This window comes from Mobula hypostoma, chromosome 3, assembly GCF_963921235.1.
Source record: "Mobula hypostoma chromosome 3, sMobHyp1.1, whole genome shotgun sequence".
NCBI lineage: Eukaryota > Metazoa > Chordata > Chondrichthyes > Myliobatiformes > Myliobatidae > Mobula > Mobula hypostoma.
Window position 1 is genome coordinate 151,605,780 of NC_086099.1, and position 21,974 is coordinate 151,627,753.

Consider the following 21,974-nt stretch of genomic DNA (forward strand, 5'->3'; position numbering starts at 1 on the left):
ATAAATAGGCTCCTTGAATTATACATAAGATTTGCTGGTAAAACTACTAAAGTCTTCAGCATCGAGGAATTTGACTTGAAGGCTACCAAACAGATTTCTGATAGGCTTTGGAAAGCTGATTTTATGAGGGGGGGGGTGACATTTGGAATGATGTCTGATGTTGCAAAGGTAGTTCCAATAAGGATACTGCCATCTTGAATATAGTGTTGATACGGGTGAGATTAATCCTGTTGCTTCTATTGAACAATTTTGAAGAGACAGTATTTACATCTCTTATTTTTATATGAAGCCAGTACTCTAATCAGGGAAAAAGGACATCTGTAATAAAAAAAAACTTGTTGTCAAGTGGCATGTAATACCTTGTAAGGGGTCTGTGCCTAATTGTGTTGATACCTAAAAAGAAGGAAGGTTTACAATTCTGGAAACAAGTTGCAAGGACTAGTTTTTGAGGATTCAGGATTTTTAAAAAGAGAATCAGAGGACCCTCGCCAGGCAGCTCAGCAGACTGTAAGTTTATGTTCACAGTTTCCAATAACAAAGTTGCTTTTTGAAGTTCAGTCCGAGCTTGTCCCAGACAAATAACATTCTTTTAAAGACTAGAGTAACCAAGGTTCTACATTCATTTGATAGCTTAACAGCTTGGCTTGAGTATGGTCATCAAGCTAGATGTCGTGAATTTAATTCAGATGTATGAAATGCGATGGAATTCTTTGTATTATTAAAAACAGCTACCTAGTTCTCATTCTGAAGTTGGATGACCCACTTAAAAACCATAAATAATGGGAAGCAAATGACCAATGGTTCAGTACTGTTAATGATGATCACCAAGATTCTGGTAAAATATCTGACAGAGGCAATCACTCTAAATGCCAGGTAAAAACGCTTTTTGGTGGCTACCCATGTTAATAATCAAAGTATCACAATATTAAACAATTTTATGAAGATCAAGACATGTTGAACCTGCGAACAAATCTTTGGAACCTACATCAAGAAGATGTCTCGCTATGAGCAAGGATCTGATGACACAAGCAAGTTTTGGAAATCCTCTGCAACAAGACTTCTCAGATTAGCTCAATAAGTATAAAGCACCCTTTGTTTACAGATGTTTATAGGAAAACCTGGATTCTTCAAGTGAATTTTGCACACAGAGGTGACGAAGCTGCTGTCAATTACATATTTAAAAAACTAGTAATGACTGTCAGGACTTTCTGTGGGGTTTGAGATTGTGCCAGCTGTTACTTTTCAAGAGTAAGTGCTAGATTTAAAAAGCCAGTGGAGCGTGCCAGGACTTTCTGTGGAGCTTGAGATCATGCAAGTTATTAGGCACTTAGCATAGGCCAATAAAAAAGTTAGGTTAAGTTAATGGCTATTGTTGGAGTGGGACAGAGTTAAGAGTTGGACTGCTTTGGCTCAAGAGGCAGAGGCTATGGGGATATTGTTGTCCAATTTCTCTTTTTTCATTAGTGCCTTGCTAGAGAAGTGAGTTACTCAGATAATTTGGGAGAATGAGGGGGTGACAGATAGGAGCTACAAGAAGGTAGTCACATCTAAGTTGCAGGAGGAAGATAGCTGGGTGACTACCAGGAGAGGGAAAGGGAATTGGCTGATAGTGCAGACTATTCCTCTGGCTGCTAACCTCAATAACAAGTACACTGCTCTGGTACCATTGGGGAACGACAATGTAGTAGGGGAAAGTCACAGTGATCAGGTCTCTGGCACTGAGTCACTGAGAGGGTTAGACTGATCTTGGAGTAGCTTGAAAGATCAACACAACATTGTGGACTGAAGGGCCTGTACAGTATTTGTGCTGTACTGTTTGTTCAATGTTCTATATCTGTTTGGGTTGAGGATAATTCTAGCCGATTAACTTAAACAAGCATAAGCTTTTAAGGATTCATCTGTGATGACAAGTGCAAGTGGTGGTTAATAAGGTTTAGTGCCAAATTTACCAAGACTCCAGACAGACCCAAATTTTAAAATACCAGAATTGTTTTCTGCTTAGATACATATTATACCAAGGATGATCAATTTCAAGGGACATTTGGTAGCACTAATGTTCACATTTTGTACTCTTTACACATTCCCAAAAGAAACTAAACACATGGAAAAGTACATCGCTTAATATAAAATAGTAAATGATATTAAGTTAATGGAAACGGAAAAATAACATACCAATTATAGGGTCTTTTATATCCGCATCTCTGAAGTACTTCTCTAAAACGGATGACCCAAAGGAATGTTGTGCATCCATTGTTGGTACATTTATTTTTACTATAATAGAACACAAAATGAAACAGTGCATAAATACAAATAAAGGAACCAGCTGTCACACATTTGTCAACTGCACGCAACTGAATTAAAATACACGAGTACCACACTTAGTATTCAGGATGAATTACCATGAATGAGAGTGCTAATGGAAATCAGTGCTGAAAGATGTCAAGTATGAATTATATCTAAAGTGATGTGCTTTTGACAGTGATATTGTACAACAGTGAAAGGGACTATATTGCTGCATGGTTCAGCATAAGTAAAGCACAGAGATGAAGTGCCATGGATGCCTGTGAAGGCTGGGGTGAGCATTGAGAAACGTCAACAATCAAATGCAGAGCTGCAGCTGCATTTATTCTTCTCAGCATGGTGAGTGCAGGACATTGCTGCTCCAAATATTGATAGACTACTTGCATGCTGTTTTCACCCTTACCATTCACAGGCCATTGAGCTGAGAAGGACACACTGGATAGCATAAAGTGTTGCTGAGTGGTCATGCCACTTGTTTCAAACCACTCAACATTGGCCCTCACAGGCAGTCTCTGCACATCACCTCAACAGTGCACTTCACCTTGAGTCGAGCAGCAATATCAACACAGCTGCGTTTATAGAAGGAAAATGAGGAATCAGCCTATCAGTGTTTGGACTGCTGAAGCAGGAGCACCAATGAATCATAAAGCATGGTACCAGTGTTTTCCAAATGGCTCAACAAAAATGTTCGGCTTAATTATAGTTGATTCTGGTTAAATGGGCATCGTTAATCACGACAACCACTTATTTAGCAAAAAGAACAGAAGTTAATTGAGAGAATACCTGGGATTCCCTTTGCTTTCTGGGACATTATCCACTTAATTGGGACAGGAGACTGTTGCCAAACTAATTCCAACTAGTGTCAGTCACATGTACTCGTGTGGCCATTAGAAACTACACCATGCTTACAGCAAATAGTTTTTAAATAACGCCAATTGAATGCGTTTGTGTACCAAAAGCAGCGAGACAATTCAGAACTTTTTTGCTCACTGCAGTTTGAAGGATTCAGGCTTGGTGATGTCAGAAATGGCAGAGAGTAAAAATGAAACTATGTCACTTCTTCAAAAACTTAGGAACTACAAGAATTTGAAGATATTGTCAATCATCTTGAATGTTACGATGAAAATGAAAATTAGAAGGATGCAATTGTTGAAAGCATTGTATGAAGGCGGTCTACTAACTGCACTCTGTGTCTGTGTTGACTTTGTTCATTTAAAGTAAATTCAAAGAATACAGCAGCGTTCACTGGAAGAATTCCTATTTTGATAACTCTTAGAACTAATGCACTGCTTTATAATACTGTAGTTCTATTGGTGCGTTATAATTTGTACTGTATTTCATTTAAATACATAATTTGTTACTCAGTTAAACAATAATGTCTTTTTTTTTATACCTTTTCACTATTTCCATGAAACCGGCTAACTGGGGCAGCCACTTAACTGGGTCAAAATGTATTGGTCCTGATATGTCCCAATTAACTGGAATATACTATATATACAAAAGCTGGCTGATGGTGTAGTGGACCGCACCAGACTTCAAGGCGAATGGTCCCGGGTTTGAATCTGGCCGGCTCCTTGCACGCTTTCCTTCCGTGCTTGGTTGAGCATCAAGCTAGCAGCTCGGCCTCACAAAAAACAGACAAATGGTAAAGAAATGGCAAGGTTGCTGCTCGAGGCACTACAGGCGAGGAGATGAACAACAACTGTATATACAACATCAAAATAAAAATGTTATCAAACACTCTTTGGTAACCTTTTTCATTTGCAAATGGCACCAAAATATATCTTATGGAATATAATAAATTACACCGTTTGAAAACCCATGGTCATCTTCATTATTGGTCCCAATTTGATACGGTCCCAATATTTTGTTTTCCAAAATATGCTCTTACGATTCAAATTTAATCAAACACGGAATGCTTTGTGAAATAACAGCATCATTCCAATGAGGAAATAAAATGGTAGTTGTCAGCCAATCATCTTAGTGCAATGGTATTATTGTAGAATATCCTGGATACAACTATTTACACGATAAATAACTTTCCTTCTACAAGATCAACTGGAGTGGAAAATATTTTGGAAGTAAAACTGCTTGCTAATGATCGCTGCATTCAGTTCTACTCTTAACTCTTCAGGTAATTAAACAAACAATGCTGGCTCTCCTTAATTAACTCAAACCTGTTATTTTTTCTCCAGAGTATTATTTCTGAAAACCCTTCAGCCATGAGAGGTCTTCCACTCCTAAAATATTCCTAAGTGACTAATGATGCACTCTCTCAGATGAAACTCGCGATACATGATACGGAAAGGCAGAAGGGTAGTTTGTTAGCTGATAAGCTCCCTCTACTACATATTCAGGGCTTCTGTGTACTCCAAGTGCATGAACTTGAGACTCAGTTCCATCCTTAATACACAAACATGGGCCACACTCGGGCTGGAGGAGGAATACCATATACTCCATCTAGGTAGCCTCCAACCTGGTGGCATGAACATCGATTTCTCAAACTTCAGGTATTGCCCCCCTCACTTCACCATTCCTCCACTTCCATTTCCTTCTCTCACCTCATCTCTTTAACTGCCTATCACCTCCCTCTGGTGCTCCACCCCCTTCCCTTTCTTCCATGGTCTTCTACCTTCTCCTATCAGATTCCCCCTTCTCCAGCCCTTTATCTCTTTCACCAATCAACTTCCAAGCTCCTTACTTCACCCCTCCCCCTCCCACTTTTACCTATTACCCACCTTGTACTTCTCCCTCCCCCCTCCCCCACTTTATTGCTCTGATTTCTCTTATTTTCCAGTCCTGATGACAGGTCTCGGCCAGAAACGTCAACTGTTCGCTCTTCTCCACAGATGCTGCCTGGCCTGCTGAGTTTCTCCAGCATTTTGTGTGTGCGTTGCCATCCCTAATATTCTTTATCCACTTTCAGCAGTCATGGGTTTGGGATTTACCAAAAGTCAGTGGGAATGCTGCTGCTTTAAGTACATCCTCAAATTGTTTTCTCTGTTTATTTGGTAAACTCCTGCCATGACAGCATGGAGTAGTGTGGCTGTTTTGGGAGTCTAGTGGTCAGGCATGGCAAGAGGCTGACTTACCCAAAGGAGCTGAGGGAATGTAAGTAGGGCATGGTGCCATAAGAGAGGATATCGATGTTGGTCCATTTATGTTTCTGTGAATTTGGAAGGCTTTACAAAGTAGTATCACTAGTGTAGCACAGGTTGTAGCACTAGTGATAGTTTCCCAATGTCCTGACGTGTCTGCTAATCTAAATGCATTTTATTACTCATATTTGCTTGTTGATATTTGGTTCACTGAAGCAGATCCAGAAATAATTTCTTCCTGGTTAGGTTGAGAACATGCATGGAAAGTGAAGTTTGACAGCATTTAAAAATCCCAACACCTTTCCACTATCACTCTAACATTATTCCATACAACATATGGTCCCCACTCTGTATCTCGTACACACTCCTTCAGATTTGCAACTCTAACCAAATAAATTCTGCTTATGTTCTCAAGGGCATTCTCACTTTTCAACATTACAATGTCTTTCCAAATCAGTACAAATAACCCATTTACTTCTCTCTTTTTTCCACCTTTTCTGACTACATCTTACACTGTGAATACTGGTTCTCTCTTTGCCTCCTGTAAATTGCAGTTACCTTACTCATCAGAGTTTATCACCACTACTTCACCCATCCCCACTCATCCAAATCAACATTCTCTGGTTCACTATAAAGGCAATCTGCTCTATGCTTCTTCTCTCCGATTCTGAATTGGTGCATTCTATTAGCTCTTGTTCTTATCTTGAAATTGTACCTGAAATGTTATGATTGGAAGAAAAGATTTGATTCATAACCGCCAGATGGGATCTATCTCTGCCTGCTTCAGAGATGCCCTGCAAAACAGAAGTCAGGTTTTGGACAACTTGATTCAGCCCTATGATATTAAGAAACTGTAAAATACATTGGATTTTGGCATTAAGAACATCCCAGTTACAATACTGAAGACTTATGCCTCAGAACTTGTTGAAAAATTGGTATGACTCATGAATAATGTTCTCAAACTGCATAAAATCAGAAGGTACAGAAGCCCGAAGGCACAGACTCAGTGACTCAGGAACAGCTTCTTCTCCTCTGCCATTCCTAAATGGACATTGAACTCATGAACAGTACCTCACATTTTAAAGATATTATTACTTCTGTTTCTGCACTACTTTAATCTATTTTACACACACACATGCACATACTGTAATTGATTGTATCATGTACTGCTGCTGCTAAGTTAACAAGTTTCACAACACATGCCAATAATACCAATAATAATAAACCTGATTCTGGTTATCACTATAGCCTCGTGTAGAACTAAAACACCGGACCATTAATGGGCTAGTTAGTCAGGCAATTCCTACAGATCCAGAAATCCAGTTATCTGGAGCTGCCAAGTCAATGATTTTCTCTCTATCATGACGGCTGGAAATGGGGTGCTAACATTTGAAGAGCATTCAGTTCTGTTTTCAGCTTGCCAGAAAAGCAGTCATGGTACAAAATCTAAATAACCTTAAGAATTGGATTAATCCATACACATCCACAAGAAATGGCTTCCCCAGCAAAAAAAAAAACTGTGTAATGGTATTATCATAAATGATTACTCTAGCAACATTGTGGGGATGTCAGTACTGATCTGAACCACAAATGGTCCAGCCACGGCTATAAAAGCACGATAGAATCTGTATATTTCACAATTTTCAAGGCACAATTCAAGAAAGTAATGGAATACTTCCCACTTACTTAGATGAGTAGCTCCAGACATAGTCCAAAAGCTTAATACCATATAGGATAAGGTAGCCCAACTGACCAGCAGACAATCCTCCACTTTAAACATTCACTTCATCTGCCAGTAGTGTACAAAAAGAAGTAATGAAGCAACTCTACATTATCTCCACCACAAAGGACTAAGGCAGCATGAAACAGGAATGCCACTACCTCCATATTACATCACATTGACTGGAAAATATATCGTGTTCCTTCATAGCTGCAATATTGAAATCCTGGAACTCCTTATGAATAGCACTGAGACGCACTTCAACCAGACATACTTTAGTGATTCAAGAAAGCAGCTTACTACTGATTTCTCAAAGGCAAATTTCCAAAACCCATGATGAATCAGAAAGTAGTATAGCCAGCTAGATTCAAAATAGTAAAGGTTTGTTGTATAATTTGCATTCTGTTGGAATGGAGAGTGGGAACAAAGGAAGATGAGAATAATTTGCTAACTCAACAAAAGGTGGGTTATTTTGGTTCTCCATGACATGTACAAGGCAACTTTGCAGAGTCCAATGATTTGATTGTACTCTGAACATTTCAAATGTGCAACTTAAACAAATAACAACAGAAAAAAATCAAAAGCAGGAATGCGGGGGGGGGTGAGAGAAAATATTGACAAGAGCAAATACAAAAATAAACAGCAATTAAAGATTGATGTGTCGAGGCGAATAGCAATAGAGAATTTTTAAAGTGCAATTTGCAAGTGATTTGACGTAAACTACTTTTCCAGGAAATATACAGTGTATATAAAAAGTATTCACCCCTCCTTGGAAGTTCTCATGTTTTATTGTTTTACAACATTGAATCACAGTGAAATTAATTTGACTCTTTTTTACACTGATCAACAGAAAAAGACTCGTGTCAAGGTGAAAACAGATCTCTACAAAGTGATCTAAATTAATTACAAATATAAAACACAAAATAATTGATTGCTTAAATATTCACCCCCTTTAATACGACACACCAAATCATCACTGGTGCAACCAACTGGTTTTAGAAGTCACAATTAGTTAAATGGAGATCAACCGGTATGCAGTCAAGGTGATTTAATTGATTGTAGTAAAATACACATGTATCTGGAAGGTCCAACTGCTGGTAAGTCAGTATCCTGGCAAAAACTACAACATGAAGACAAAAGAACACTCCCAAGTAACTCTGCGAAAATGTTATTGAAAAGCACAAGTCAGGAGATGAATACAAGAAAATTTCCAAATCACTGAATATCCATTGGAGTACAGTTAAGTCTTTCGTAAAGAAACAGAAAGAATATGGCACAGCTGTGAAACTGCCTAGACCATGCTCAAAACCTGAGTGACCATGCAAGAAAGGGACTGGTGAGGGAGGTCACCAACGGCTGAGATGGGTGAGAATACACATGGAATAACTGTTGCCCGGGTACTTCACGAGTCGCAGCTTTGTGGGAGAGTGGCAAATACAAAACCACTGCTGAAAAAAAAACTCACTTCAAATCTCAGCTAGAGTTTGACAGAAGGCATGTGGGAGATTCTGAAGTCAGCTGGAAGAAGGTTCTATAGTCTGATAAAACCAAAATTGAGCTTTTTGGCTATCAGACTAAACGCTATGTTTGGCATAAGCCAAACACCACACAGCATCTTTACCATGAAGCATGGTGGTGGCTGCATTATACTGAGGGGATGTTTCGCTGCAGCAGGCCCTGAAAGGCTTGTGCAGGTAGAGAGTAAAATGAATGCAACAAAATACAGCGAAATCCTGGAGGAAAACCTGAAGCAGCCTGAAAGAGAATTGTGACTTCGGAGATTTGTTTTCCAAAAAAAAAAAAATGACCCCAAGCATAAAGCCAAAGCTACACATGAATGGCTTAAAAATAACAAAGTTAATGTCCTGGAGTGGCCATGTCAGAGTCCACACCTCAATCCAATAGAAAATTTGTGGCTGCACTTGAAAGGGCTGTTCGCTCACAATCCCCGTGCAATCTGACAGAGCTTGAGCAGTTTTGTAAAGAAGAATGAGGAAAAATTGCAGTGTTCAGATGTGCAAAGCTGTTAAAGACCCATGCACACCGACTCAAGGCTATAATAGCTACCAAAGGTGCCTCTCCTAAATACTAACAAAAGGGGTGAGTGACTACGCAATCAATTATTTTGTGTTTAATGATTGTAATATATTTCACTCTCCAAGGAAGAAACATTTAGTTACACTATTCCAGTTCCATTTTATTATTTATTTTAAGTGTTGTTAGGTTGCAGTGTAGAATTGTTATTTTCTTATAGTTTAACTTTCCTATGCTTGCTTGTATTTTTACATAATCTCCAGAGGTCATCTTCTGCATACCACTGTAGTAACACATGACTATTTGGGTTATTGTCACTTTCCTGAATGTGCTGAGTTGTAAAATCAAATATATGGATTGAAACAAGAATGCGTTGAGTTAGAAGGCCTAATGTGTGAGTTAACTGAGTAAGTGAAAAATTACTTGAACAAGTGAACAAATTAATTGTTAGTGTGGAGGATCAGAGGGATCTTAGCAGCCGAGTCCATAGGACACTCAAAGCTGCTGCGCAAGTTAACTGTGTGGTTAAGAAGGCATACGGTGTATTGGCTTTCATAAACCATGGGATTGAGTTCAAGAGCCAAGAGGTAATATTACATTTATATAGGACCCTGGTCAGACCCCACTTGGAGTACTGTACTCAGTTCTGGTCACCTCACTGCAGGGAAGATGTGGAAACTATAAAAAAGGGTGCAGAAGAGATTTAAAAGGATGTTGCCTAGATTGGGGAGCGCACCTTATGAGAATAGGTTAAGTGAACTCCACCTTTTTTTCCTTGGAGCGATAGGGGATGAGAGGTGACCTGATAGAGGTGTACAAGATGATGAGCGGCATTGATCGTGTGGATAGTCAGAGGCTTTTCCCCAGGGCTGAAATGACTAGCACAAGAGGGCACAGTTTTAAGGTGCTTGGAAGTAGGTACAGAGGTGATGTCAGGGGTGAGTTTTTTTTTACACACAGATAGTGGTGAGTGCGTGGAATGGGCTGCCGGCAACGGTGGTGGAGACTTTACAATAGAGTCTTTTAAGAGACTCTTGGATAGGTACATGGAGCTTAGAAAAATAGAGGGCTATGGGCAACCCTAGGTAATTTCTAAAGTAAGTACACGTTTGGCACAGCATTGTGGGCTGAAGGGCCTATATTGTGCTGTAGGTGTTCTATGTTTCTAAGTGAAAAGGAAAATAGTGATAATCACAAAAACAGTATTTCAGAGAGTAAAAAGACAAAAGAGTAATCTCTGCATTAACTGAGGAAGTGAAAGAACACCAGAAGTAATCAGATTGAAATGCAGAAGAACAAACTGAAGCACTATCAGAAAACACAACAGGGATCTCAGTGGGCGGTCCAGCCAGTGACACACCTTGGGAAGTGCCCTGTATATCAGATGGTGCTCTGAGGTAGTGCAACAATCTGAACTCAGAGGAATTCCGGGATGAACATGACATGGACTCCACAGTGACCTCCGGCAACTCAAGTAAGGATGGCAATGATGAAAGAATATGGTTGACTGCAATGTTACAACTTGCCTTAATAAAGATCAAGGAATTGAAGACTGCAGATGGAACCTGTGAAAGGAGGCAGACGGTTTTTCATCAACCACCTGAACTGGAAAGGAAGGATAAATGTTCAAAATGGCCCACTTTCTTAAGGCACCTAATAATCATCAAGCAGGCAAGTCCAGTGAATCCAAGTACACTGTTGCCATTGAACACAGAAGACTATCATGACCATGACTGTGCACGATAATAACATGCTATGGAAGTACAAATCAATACAAAAAGATGTCTCTATTGAATCCAAATCTGATCATTTACATCTCAACTGGCTCCTCAACAACTGAAAGAGTTCTGCTGGATGGACTGTTCTCTCTGAAAATTAAGTACTGGTTTTGTGCAGCACGATGCCTGATACCTCTGTGGATGTTATGAAGATAGGTGGAGGGATAGATAGTGCTGAGAAAGCAATGTGATTGCAGCAGGACTTAGACAAATTGGAAGAATGGGCAAAAGAGTGGCAGATGGAATACAGTGTTGGGAAATGTATGATAATGCATTTTGGAAAAAGGAATAATAGTGCAGACTATTATTTAAATGGGGAGAAAATTCAAACATCAGAGATACAAAAATCCTTGTGCAAGATTCCTAGAAGGTTAGTTCACACATTGAGTCTGTGGTAAAGAAGGCAAATGCAATGTTGGCATTTAGTTCAAGGGAAATAGAATATAAAAGCAAGGAGATGATGCTGACGCTTAATAAGACACTAGTCAGGCTGCACACAAGTATTGTTAACAGTTTTCGGCCCCATATTTCAGTAAGGATGCATTGTCATTGGAGAGATTCCAGAGGAAGTTCATAAGGATGATTCCGGCAATGAAGGGGTTAACACGAGGAGCGTTTGGCAGCTTTGGGCCTGTACTCACTGGAATTTAGAAGGATGTGGGGGGGATCTCATGGGAACCTACTGAATGTTGAAAGGACTAGATAGGATGGATGTGGAGAGGATGTTTCCTATGTTGGGGGGTATCCAAACTAGAGGGCACAGCCTCAAAACTGAAGGGTGACCCTTTAGAAGAGAAGTAAAGAGGATTTTTTTTAAACCAGAGAGTAGCAATTCTGTGGAATGCTCTGCCACAGACTGCAGTGGAGGCCAAGTCCGTGCATATATTTAAGGCGGAAGTTGATAGTTTCCTGATTGGTCAGGGCACCAAAGAATATAGTGAGAAGGCAGGTGTATGGGGTTGAGTGGGACGGGATCAGCCATGATGGAATGGTGGAGCAGATTCGATGGGCTGAGTGGCCTAATTCTGCACCTATGTCTTGTGGTCTACAAGACGGCCTTCCAGGATTGTATGGTAATATACCTTTAATGTTTTCCTAACTCAAGTTGATTTTTTAGTTATTTTATACTTAATGCAGATAAGGAGGGAACATGTACTGTTATAGGCAAGGGGTCTTGTACTTAAATATATGATGAGTCGGAAGATGTAACTGATTTGGCTGATCATATTCGTAAAGACCTACAATCTGATGGACGGGAGATTTTTGAACGTATCCAGTAAAATCTGTTAAGCTGCAGTTACTCAATATTGTGAGTCATAACATTTCCACTAATGTGCCTTATCATAATTTACATCTTCATTACTTGCTTAAGAATCATCATTAATAGAGCTGCTTAAACACATTAAGTGTACCTACTTATAAAGTCAATCCACCTGACAATGACATATCTCTATATCTTCTGACGTTTTCATAACTCGGGGTGAATTTTTAGTTATTTTACACTTTTAAGACAGGCACTGCAAGTTTTTCTGTCTGCGTTTTCAGATATAATTATCCTAAATGTGTGATTTAGAATCAAAGGGAGAATGGTGTAGAATTGGTACTTTTCTTGTAGTTCAACTTTACTATGCTTGCTTGTATTTTTATATAATCACCTATATGCTAGTAACTAGAGACATTCTGTGGGTTCAATGTAGGGTTTGCTATTTTTCAAGTTATAAGTCAATGATCTGAAATACTGAATTGATGGCTTTGTGGTCAAGTTTATGGATGATACAAAGATAGGTAGAGGGTCAGGTAGTGTTCAGGAAGCAGGGGATCTGCAGGACTTGGACAGATTTGGGAAAAATGGCTAATAAATGGCAGGTGGGTGACAATGTAATGAATATACAGTCATTTAAATGGAGAGCAAGTTCAGAAATCAGAGGCACTTGCAATTCCTAGTGTAGGACTCACTAAAGGTTAACTTGCAGTTTGAGTTGGTATCAAGGAATGGAAATAAAATGTCAGCATTCATTTCAGGACAACTAGAAAGTAAAATCAAGGATGTAATGCTGAGGCTTTATAAGGTGTTGGGTCAAATAACATTTGGAAATCTGTAAGCAGTTCTGGGCCCCGTACCTAAGGAAGAATGTGCTGGCACTGGAAAGGGTCCAGAGAAGTTTACAAGAATGATGCCAGGAATGAAAGAGTTAGTGTATGAGTGTAAGGAAAAAGTTCAATGTGAATCCTCCTTGGTTTATACTAAAATAAAATGGAAGTCTGTAAGACAAAATGGTGTGAGCTTGGAGTGGGATTGTTTTGAGCAAGTACAAGCGAACCAGATGACTGCAATATTTTGAGAAAGGGAGTACAAATCTTCAGTCACAACAGTGGAAAGTGGTGTAAAACATATTTGTCTGGGCTGAAGGTCATAAGAGATAAGGATAAGGAGGGTGCAGCTGCTACCATCAAGGGATGGAGAAGTACCAGGGTAAGACATTTTGAAGGGCATAAAAGGGGCACCTTCTTAGTGCAAGGGGAAGAAAGTTTTGTCTTGGGCTGGATCACAGATGATGTTGAAATAGGGAACAGTACATCGAGAAAGTCAGATTATGTTGAGACAGAATTAGACTTAGAGAAAGAAAACAGGCCGCCTGTGAGATTCTTGGATCTGTGGCCCCTTCCAGATTGGCTTGCTTAGTGAAAGATAAGTATTATTTTGATTTCTGTACTGCTACTGCTATAGAGATTCATTTTTCCTTTTGTATTGCATTTTTGTTATTTCTAAGGAAGTGTTTTCTTGTCTCCTTCATTTGTGAATATCCTGAGCTGCACCAAGAACATATAATGAATTTTAAAATTTTTGCTTAAAAGAAGAATGTTTGATGGTTCTATGCCTGCGCTCAAGAGTTTAAAAAAAAATTGAGTACTGATCTCAATGAAACCTACTGAATATTGAAAAGCCAGGGCAGATTCGATATGGAGGCGGCGTTTCCAGTAGTGGGAAAGTCTAGGACCAGAGGGCACAGTCTCAGAATGGAAGGATGCCCCTTTTGAACAGAGATGAGGAGAAATTTCTTTAGCCAGAGAGCGGTGAATCTATAGAATTCATTACTACAGACGGCTGCAGAGGCCAGGTCATTCGGTGTATCTAAAACAGAGATTGATCGTTTCTTGATTAGTAGGGGTGTCAAAGGTTACAGGGAGAAAGCAAGAGAATGGAGTTTAGAACGATAAAAATCATCCAGTTTCAATTGGTGGAGTGGACTCAATGGATCGATGCCCTAATTCTGCTCCTTTATCTCATAGTCTGGTTAATATTAATAAGATATAGGATGGTTTCTTGTAGCCATGGAATCATATGTCATCATAACCTGAGAAGTTCAGGAAAAGCTTAATAAAAGAACTATTCCATGGCTTTGCTACATAAAATGAAGCCACAAAATTGGTATGCCATTTTCTCCAGGAAGTTCACTCACATGATCACTTTCAGCTGCAGCCTTAGGAATTTACAATTAACATTATAACGGCAAAACCTATGTCCGTTAGCTACTCTTCACAAAAACTGCAACTGATGCAAAGTGCCTTCCCTATCAAATACAATTTACTTCTTAAACAAAAGTTTAAAGCAGATCATTTTCCTTTGCCTGAACAATCTCTATCATATTGTTTGATCAGAAGCATGAATCAGACTTTGGACTACGAGGAGCATGTCATTAGTTCAGAATTTTAATCCAAGTACAATGATTTATCTCAATTTCCTTCTCTGAAAGTATGCTGTCCCAAATGAAATACAAGAGAATAATTTAGTGGAGAGACTAAAGATCGCAGCACCAGTTGTCAAGAAGATATGGGCAAAGGAGGCCGAGGAGCACCTAACAGGACTGCTTTGAATTGGCGAACGATATTCATGGATTCATTTTTGAATCTTAATGAATATGCCACAATTGTCACCAACCTCATCAAGACCTGTGTGCATGACCTTTGAGAACATACCCAAACCAAAAGCTGTGCATGAACCAGGGGATTCATAGTCTGCTGAGGTCTAGATCAGTGGCATTCAAGACTGGTGAGCCAAAACTGTACATGAAGTTCAGCAATGACATATGGAAGGCTATTTTAAAAGCAGAAAAACAATTCTGATTGAGGTTAGAGACAGAATCAAATGCATGTCAGCTCTGGCAAGGTCTACAGACCATTACTTCCTACAAGGTGAAACCTAACATCATGAATGGCTGTGATGCTTCATCCAGGTGAGCTCAATGCCTTTTGTGTGTGTTTTGAAAGGGAGAATAAAACTACATATATGTAAATTCCTGCAGCAGTGACCCTGTAATCTCTGCCTCCGAGACCAACATCAGATACCTTTCTGAGGGTGAACCTTTGCAAAGCAAGCCATCAGGCCCTGATGGTATACCTGGTGAGGCATTGAAAACCTGTGCCAACTAACTGGCAGGAGTGTTCAAGGACATCTTCAATGTCTCACAGTTGCAGTTGGAGGCTCCCACCTGCTTCAAAAGGGCGACAATCATACCAGTGCCCCAGAAGATGATAGGCTGGTGCAACAACTATTGCCTAGTTATACTCACATCTACTGTGATGAAGCATTTTGAGAGATTTGTCATGGCCAGGATCAACTCCTGCCTAAGCAAGGACCTGGACCTGCTGCAATTTGCCTATTGTCACAATAGGTCAACAAGAAATGCAATCCCACTGCCTCTGCTCAGTCTTGGATCAACTGGACACCAGCAATATCTACATCAGGCTGCTGTTTATTGACTACAGCTCAGTGTTAAACACCGTCATACACACATCACTAATCAACAAGCGCCAAAACCTGGGTCTCTGTACCTCTCTCTGCAACTGGATCCTTGACCTCCTCATTGGGAGATCACAGTCAGTACAGATTGGAATGAACACCTCCTCCTCACTGACAATCAACACCGGCGCACCTCAAGGATGTGTGCTTAGCCCACTGCTCTACACCCATGACTATGTGGCTAAGCACAGCTCAAATGCCATCTATAAGTTTGCCAATGACACAACTGTTGTTGGCAGAATTTCAGATGAAGATGAGGAGGCGTACAGCAGTAAAACAGATCAGCTTGTTGAGTGGTGCCGCAACAACAACCTTGCACTCAATCAAGGAATTATGGACTTCAAGTAAGAGAAGTCAAGGGAATACACACCAGTCCTCATGGAGGGATCAGTAGGGGAAAGTGTGAGCAGTTTCAAGTTCCTGGGTGTCAGTATCTCTGAGGATATATCCTAGGCCCAACATATTGATGCAAGTACAAAGAAGGCACAACTGTGGCTATATTTCATTGGGGCTTTGAAGAGAATTAGTGTATCACCAAAGACACTCACAAATTTCTACAGATGTACTGTGGAGAGCATTCAAACTGGTTGCATCACCATCTGTTGTGGAGGGGGCACTGCTCTGTATCGTAAAAAAACTGCAGGGGATTGTAAACTCAGCCAGATCCATCATGGGCACTAGCCTCCCCAGCACTGAGGATATCTATAAAAGGTGATGCCCCAAAAGGTCATTAAGGACCCCCATCACCCAGGACATACCCTCTTCTTATTGCTACCATCAAGGTGGTGCAGGGGCTTGAAGACACACTCTTACTATCTTAGGAACAACCATCAGAATTCTGAATGGACAATGAACCTATGTACAATACCTCACTTTTTCTCTTTTTTGCTCTCTTTTTGTATTTCTTTTTGGAATGCAGATGTTTTAACTTATGAGTTGCAACATATTTCAGGACATGTTTCAATGATATTAAACCTGATTCTGTTTCAATCAAGCAATCAATTATATCTGATTCTTCAGGAAGAGTGTCAGCAGGTTACTTGTAGGAAATGGCATCACAGTTAATCTCAATCCCTGCCAGATATCTTCTGTATCATTTCATCAAGGGGCTCTGGCAGGCCAGTCACTGGATGACCACTAAGAAGCAACCTTGGCTGATTCATACTCTAACCACTGGCACAGAGGATAACACTGGTTTCTTACTCTCTGACTGAAATCCATTGAATCAGTAGAGACCCAGTATCAAACCCAAAGAATTATTCATTACTATGGATCAGTTATCCAAATTTATTGATCCACTGACAGTGACTCAGCTGTGCTGATTAATTTTTGGTGATGCTCCCAAAGTTTTCTTCAAATTATCCAACTGTAAAGAACTGCGAGTCTTAAATCATACAGCCACAATACTGAAGGTAAATCAGAATACTTCAGTGAAAATAGCTCTGCCGCATATTTGACCAAGAATGTGATTTATCACATAAGTATTGAAAATTGACCAAAATAATTTCTAGTGTGCTTCCAGAGAACATGCAAAAAACAATCCAAAATCCCAGTTTCCTGTAATGTTTCCATTATGGGGAGTGGGATCTCAATGGAAGAAGTCAGGATGACTTCATCTCTCATCACATTTATGCAGACAAGCTCAACTAATTGCTTTGACTGCTTCAAAATATGAATAGTCAGAACAATGGAGCATTCAACACAGGAATTTGAGTACACAAAGATTTGACTTTAATAAGAGTATAAATATAAATCAAGATTTTCTAAGCCCAGTAGCAAATTTCTGTCACTTATCTATAAACCAGTAATTAAGACTTGATCATGGTCGGTCAACATTTTCATAGCAAGTAATTCTTGCAGAACTTTACCACTTGTGGCATTGAAAATGTTGCATCTGACCGACTTTATTATGAATAGAGCTGACGTCCTGCCCATGGTCTGTGCACTTCGGGATTCGTATTTCCCCCCAACAGAAAGAACCATCAGCACATGGGTACCTCTTGCCTTTATTGTTGATAAGTGAATTTTATGTATTTGCTACTGGGATATATATTTGAGTCCTGAATCAAGTTTAAACAGCACATGAATATTAAAGAAATGTGGGTCAAGATTATGTCACAGCATTGTGCATCACTTCTGGTGACAGGATGAGAGCTCAGCACGTTAGAAGTACAATCCATGAATTCAAATTAGGCAACAAGGCCAGATAGAAATACCCCCCCAACCACAGAAACTGTGATAGTGGTGGTGTATTAGGAATCAAGAGTACAACAGGAATATCTTAAAGCAGTTAATGGTCATTCAAAACCACAACTTGCTGTATCTTTCTTAAAAAATGGACTCCTTTTTCTTCACTAACAGTGCTCTTAAACTAAAGTGGAAGAATGGGATGCAAGCTTTAAAATAAGGCTGTAGGAATTGTTTCAATTAAAATGAAATGTCAGCAAAAATAGAAAGGAAAAACTTAATTGATAAATACTGCTTAATAGGTAAAAGCATGGGGTTGGTGGCAAGTGCCAAATTTTTGTAAACTTACAAACTTTTATGTAAGCTCCTTTGCCGTGATTTTGTTAAAAAAAAATTGCTCTATATAATATGAGCAGTTGGCATAGAGTTTTGGAGCAAAGGAATTCAAGATTTTGCAGTCAGAACAATCTCTGAGACTTTCCAACTTGTGCATTTTGCCTTTGTGGCCACATCATTTGCCTATACTTCAACTTTAGAAGTTGGAACCATGGCATGGCATTGTCTCTTTTCCCAAACTGGGAAAAGGAGTAAAGATTGAAACTCTAAGCCTAACTTGTAGCTTAGATGTAAACTGAAACACAACGTTCAGTTATTGCTCATGTTCCACAAATTATTAACAAGGTAAACCAGTGCATTCACAAATGAAAGTCAACTTGTGTGAGTCAATACATCATTCAATTTACATGGAGATGAGAAGAGAGCGTCTAAAGAAGATGCTAACAAGATCCTTAAAGAACCTTGCAGTACTTACGATTTTTGAGGCCTTCCTCACGCTGTCATATGAAGTTTGAGATGAACCATCGAAGAAAATGAACAGAAAAAATTAGTAGTGTTGCTTCTGTTGGGACACAAAACTGAAAGATTTCATTAACAATGCTATTTGCAGACCGTCTTTTTCTCCAGAAAGAATCTTTTCATTTGTACTACACAGGAAAAGTAACTTTTCTGGATATATTCTGCAAAAATTCAAACTGAACTTTTTATTTTCTGACTACTGCAGAAAATAAAATTATAAAAGTAATGTCCAGACAATTAGATTTAGTGTTTCAGAAAACTTATTTTGTAGAATTACTAGCAATAGTAATTACTAGTAGCAATAGTAATACTAGTTGCTGAACATTTGAATACTTTAGGACTTGGTACATCTTTGCAGTTTGGCGTTAATTAGTAGATGTTACATTCAAAGTACTTTGTCGGGCAAGCAGTACTTTCTGCCCAACTCTGCTGAACAGACATAACAAAATGCATTTATTTGAGTTTGTAAGAGGATACTTTCTTGAAATAGTAATCTGAGTGAACACTTATCTTCAGATTTGAGGCCTTCTCTGACCATATTCACAGTTTAGCATTTATACATTGTGAACAGTGAAGGCAATTAAACCTCCCATTGGATATTTCAAGTATTTGATAGGACTATGAAACAATATGGCTTAAGAAAAAAAGTGCTCAGGCAATAGGACTACTATCCATTTCTCCTTGACAAATTTCTCTACAGGTGCATTAAGCATACATATGTCACAAATTTTCCAGTTCACCTATGTCAATTAAAAAAAATGATTTATTATTTTTAAAGTAAATCTGGACTCTATTGCATGTTACATAGCTACATCAAACTCACTTGAATAAGGGAAATAACTATGAAGTTCTGGTTTGCTTGATGAAGATCAATTAGTACCTCTTTATTAATAAATGAAGTCAATGCCAAGTTATCTGTCCATCCTTTCAACTGTTTCACTGATGAACAAAGAAAACGAAATTCAATAGCTTCCCACTGTTGACGCTGCCCTCACCTGCAACTCCTCCATTTCCCGAACATCCATGCTCACCCAATCTTCCCGCTGCTTTTACAGTGAGAGTTCCTCTTGTCCCTATCTACCACCCCATGAGCCTCTGCATCCAACATATCATCCTGTGCAACTTCCACCATCTCCAATGCGATCCTACAATTAAACATATCTTTACCTTCCCCCTCCTCTCTGCTTTCCACAGAGATCATCCCTCTGAGATGGCCATGTCCATTTCTCCCTCCCAGCAGCCTAAATGTCACACCTGCTCATTCACCTCCACTCAGGGCCCCAAACAGTCCTTCCAGGTGAGGCAACACTTCACTTGCGAATCTGCTGGGGTCGTCTATTGTGTCCCATGCTCCTGATGCACCTCTACATTGATGAGACCTGTCATAAATTGGGGGACTGCTTCATTGAGCATCTCCACTCCATCTGCCTAAAGCAGAACTTTCTAGTGGCCAAACATTTTAATTCTGATTCTCATCATTATTATGACATGTCAGCCCATGGCTTCCTCTTGTGCCAAGATAAGGCCACTCTCAGGGTGGATGAGCAACACCTTATATTCTGTCTGGGTAGCATCCAACCTGATGGCATGAATATCACATCTCTCCTTACAGTAATTTCCCCCCCTCCCCTGCCTTCTTCTATTCCCCATTCTTGGCCTTTTACCTCTTCTCACTTGCCTATCACTTCTCCCAAGTCTCCTCATCCTTCCTTTTCTCCTGTGGTCCACCTTCCTCTCCTATAAGATTCCTTCCTCCCCAGCCCTCTACCTTTTCCACTCATTTGGCTTCACCCATCACCTTCTAGCTAGCCTCCTTCCCCTCTTCCCCCAAGCTTTTTCTTTTGGAACCTTTGTCCTTCCATTTCAGTCCTGAAGAAGGGTCTCAGCCTGAAACATCAATTGTTTATTCATTTCTATAGATGCTGCATGACTTGCTAAGTTCCTCCAGCATTTTGTGTACGTTGCTATTGGTTTCCAGTTTCTGAAGACTCGCTCGTATTTAAGCTAAGTCAATCTCACATAAAGTGCCAATTTACCTCTTAAATGGCAGCCAAATATCTTAAGTAAACAATCAAGGCCAATATCAGACGAAACTACCAAACTAAGCAAAGACCACCATAGATGACCAGTTACATTTTAACACGTGATTAAAGATACACATATCAAAGCTACTGATAGTAGAACTAGCCAGATCAGGTTTTGTTTCTGTGTAGAAAAATACTTCATATCAGAGAAATTATTGTCCAAGACTTACAGAAGTTTCAAAAAAGTTTATAATATTATGCTTAATTTGTGAAGCATACCAACAGTATTATTTACTTCCAAGAGAAATTATAGATGCAAATTTAGCCCAAAATTTGGTAAAAGAAAACTCAATAAAGACAGCCTGTCATTTTGCGTGATTACAAGCATTCCCTGGGATCCCTGTCTTGCATGTTTCCCTGTCCCTGTACAAATGTCAGTGAAGCTAGGGGTATGTCCCTTTGAAGTTGAAATGTGTCATGAATCCATTCCCACCGAATGGCATTCCTCCTTCTTCGTTTAGACACCACTTGTAATATTTGTCTAAAGACAAATTTTCCCCGATGAGCAGAAATTTTTAATTATAGAGGTTTCACTTACATAATTCAATAATTACATAATTACATAATTCATTAAAAATTTACATAATTCAAATTTTATCCATTTGGCTTGCACCATTCACCAGACTTTGGAAGGGAAAATGCTTGTAGGAGAAACTTTTGAAGAGTGCATTATTTCAGACAGAAGACCATAACCAAACAGTTGTGCTGCAATGGTACATTGTCCATTTTAGAACCCCAGCAAGGAAACAGTATCAAATGTTTGATACAGAGCATAAATCTAGTCCAATCTGAATCTATAACTGAGGGCAAATGAAAATATTTTCCTGCGGAATCAGTTGCATATCAAAGCAACATAGTAAGGGCAGAAATAGCCTTGCCACAAGGCTGAACAAATGAAAAACAAAATCTCTTCAGCTACCTCTTTCAGAACCCTGAGGAGTGGTCCACCTGGTCCGGATAACTTATCATCCTTCAGATCTTTCAACTTCCCAAGCACCTTTAATAATAGAAATGACACTCACTTATGCCCCGACACTCTCAAATTTCTGGCATACTGCTAGTGTCTTCCACAGTGAAGCCGGTGACAAGATACTTATTAAGTTCGTCCACCGTTTC

At 39.5% G+C, this 21,974-nt stretch overlaps 1 protein-coding gene across 4 annotated transcripts in view; it reads right to left on the reverse strand.

The window, feature by feature from the left end:
- Positions 1–21,974, reverse strand: part of LOC134344316 (uncharacterized) — an 82,987-nt gene that overhangs the window by 51,585 nt on the left and 9,428 nt on the right. For 2 of the 4 annotated variants that reach the window (XM_063043874.1, XM_063043875.1), the window contains exons 4-5: positions 18,731–18,752; positions 2,173–2,271 (exon numbers count right to left, since the gene is read on the reverse strand). In XM_063043874.1, the coding sequence (XP_062899944.1) occupies positions 2,173–2,271; positions 18,731–18,752 (121 nt within the window). Of the gene's footprint in view, positions 1–2,172; positions 2,272–6,114; positions 6,194–18,730; positions 18,753–21,974 lie in introns of all 4 variants that reach the window. The other 2 variants (XM_063043876.1, XM_063043878.1) reach the window with 2 other exon arrangements.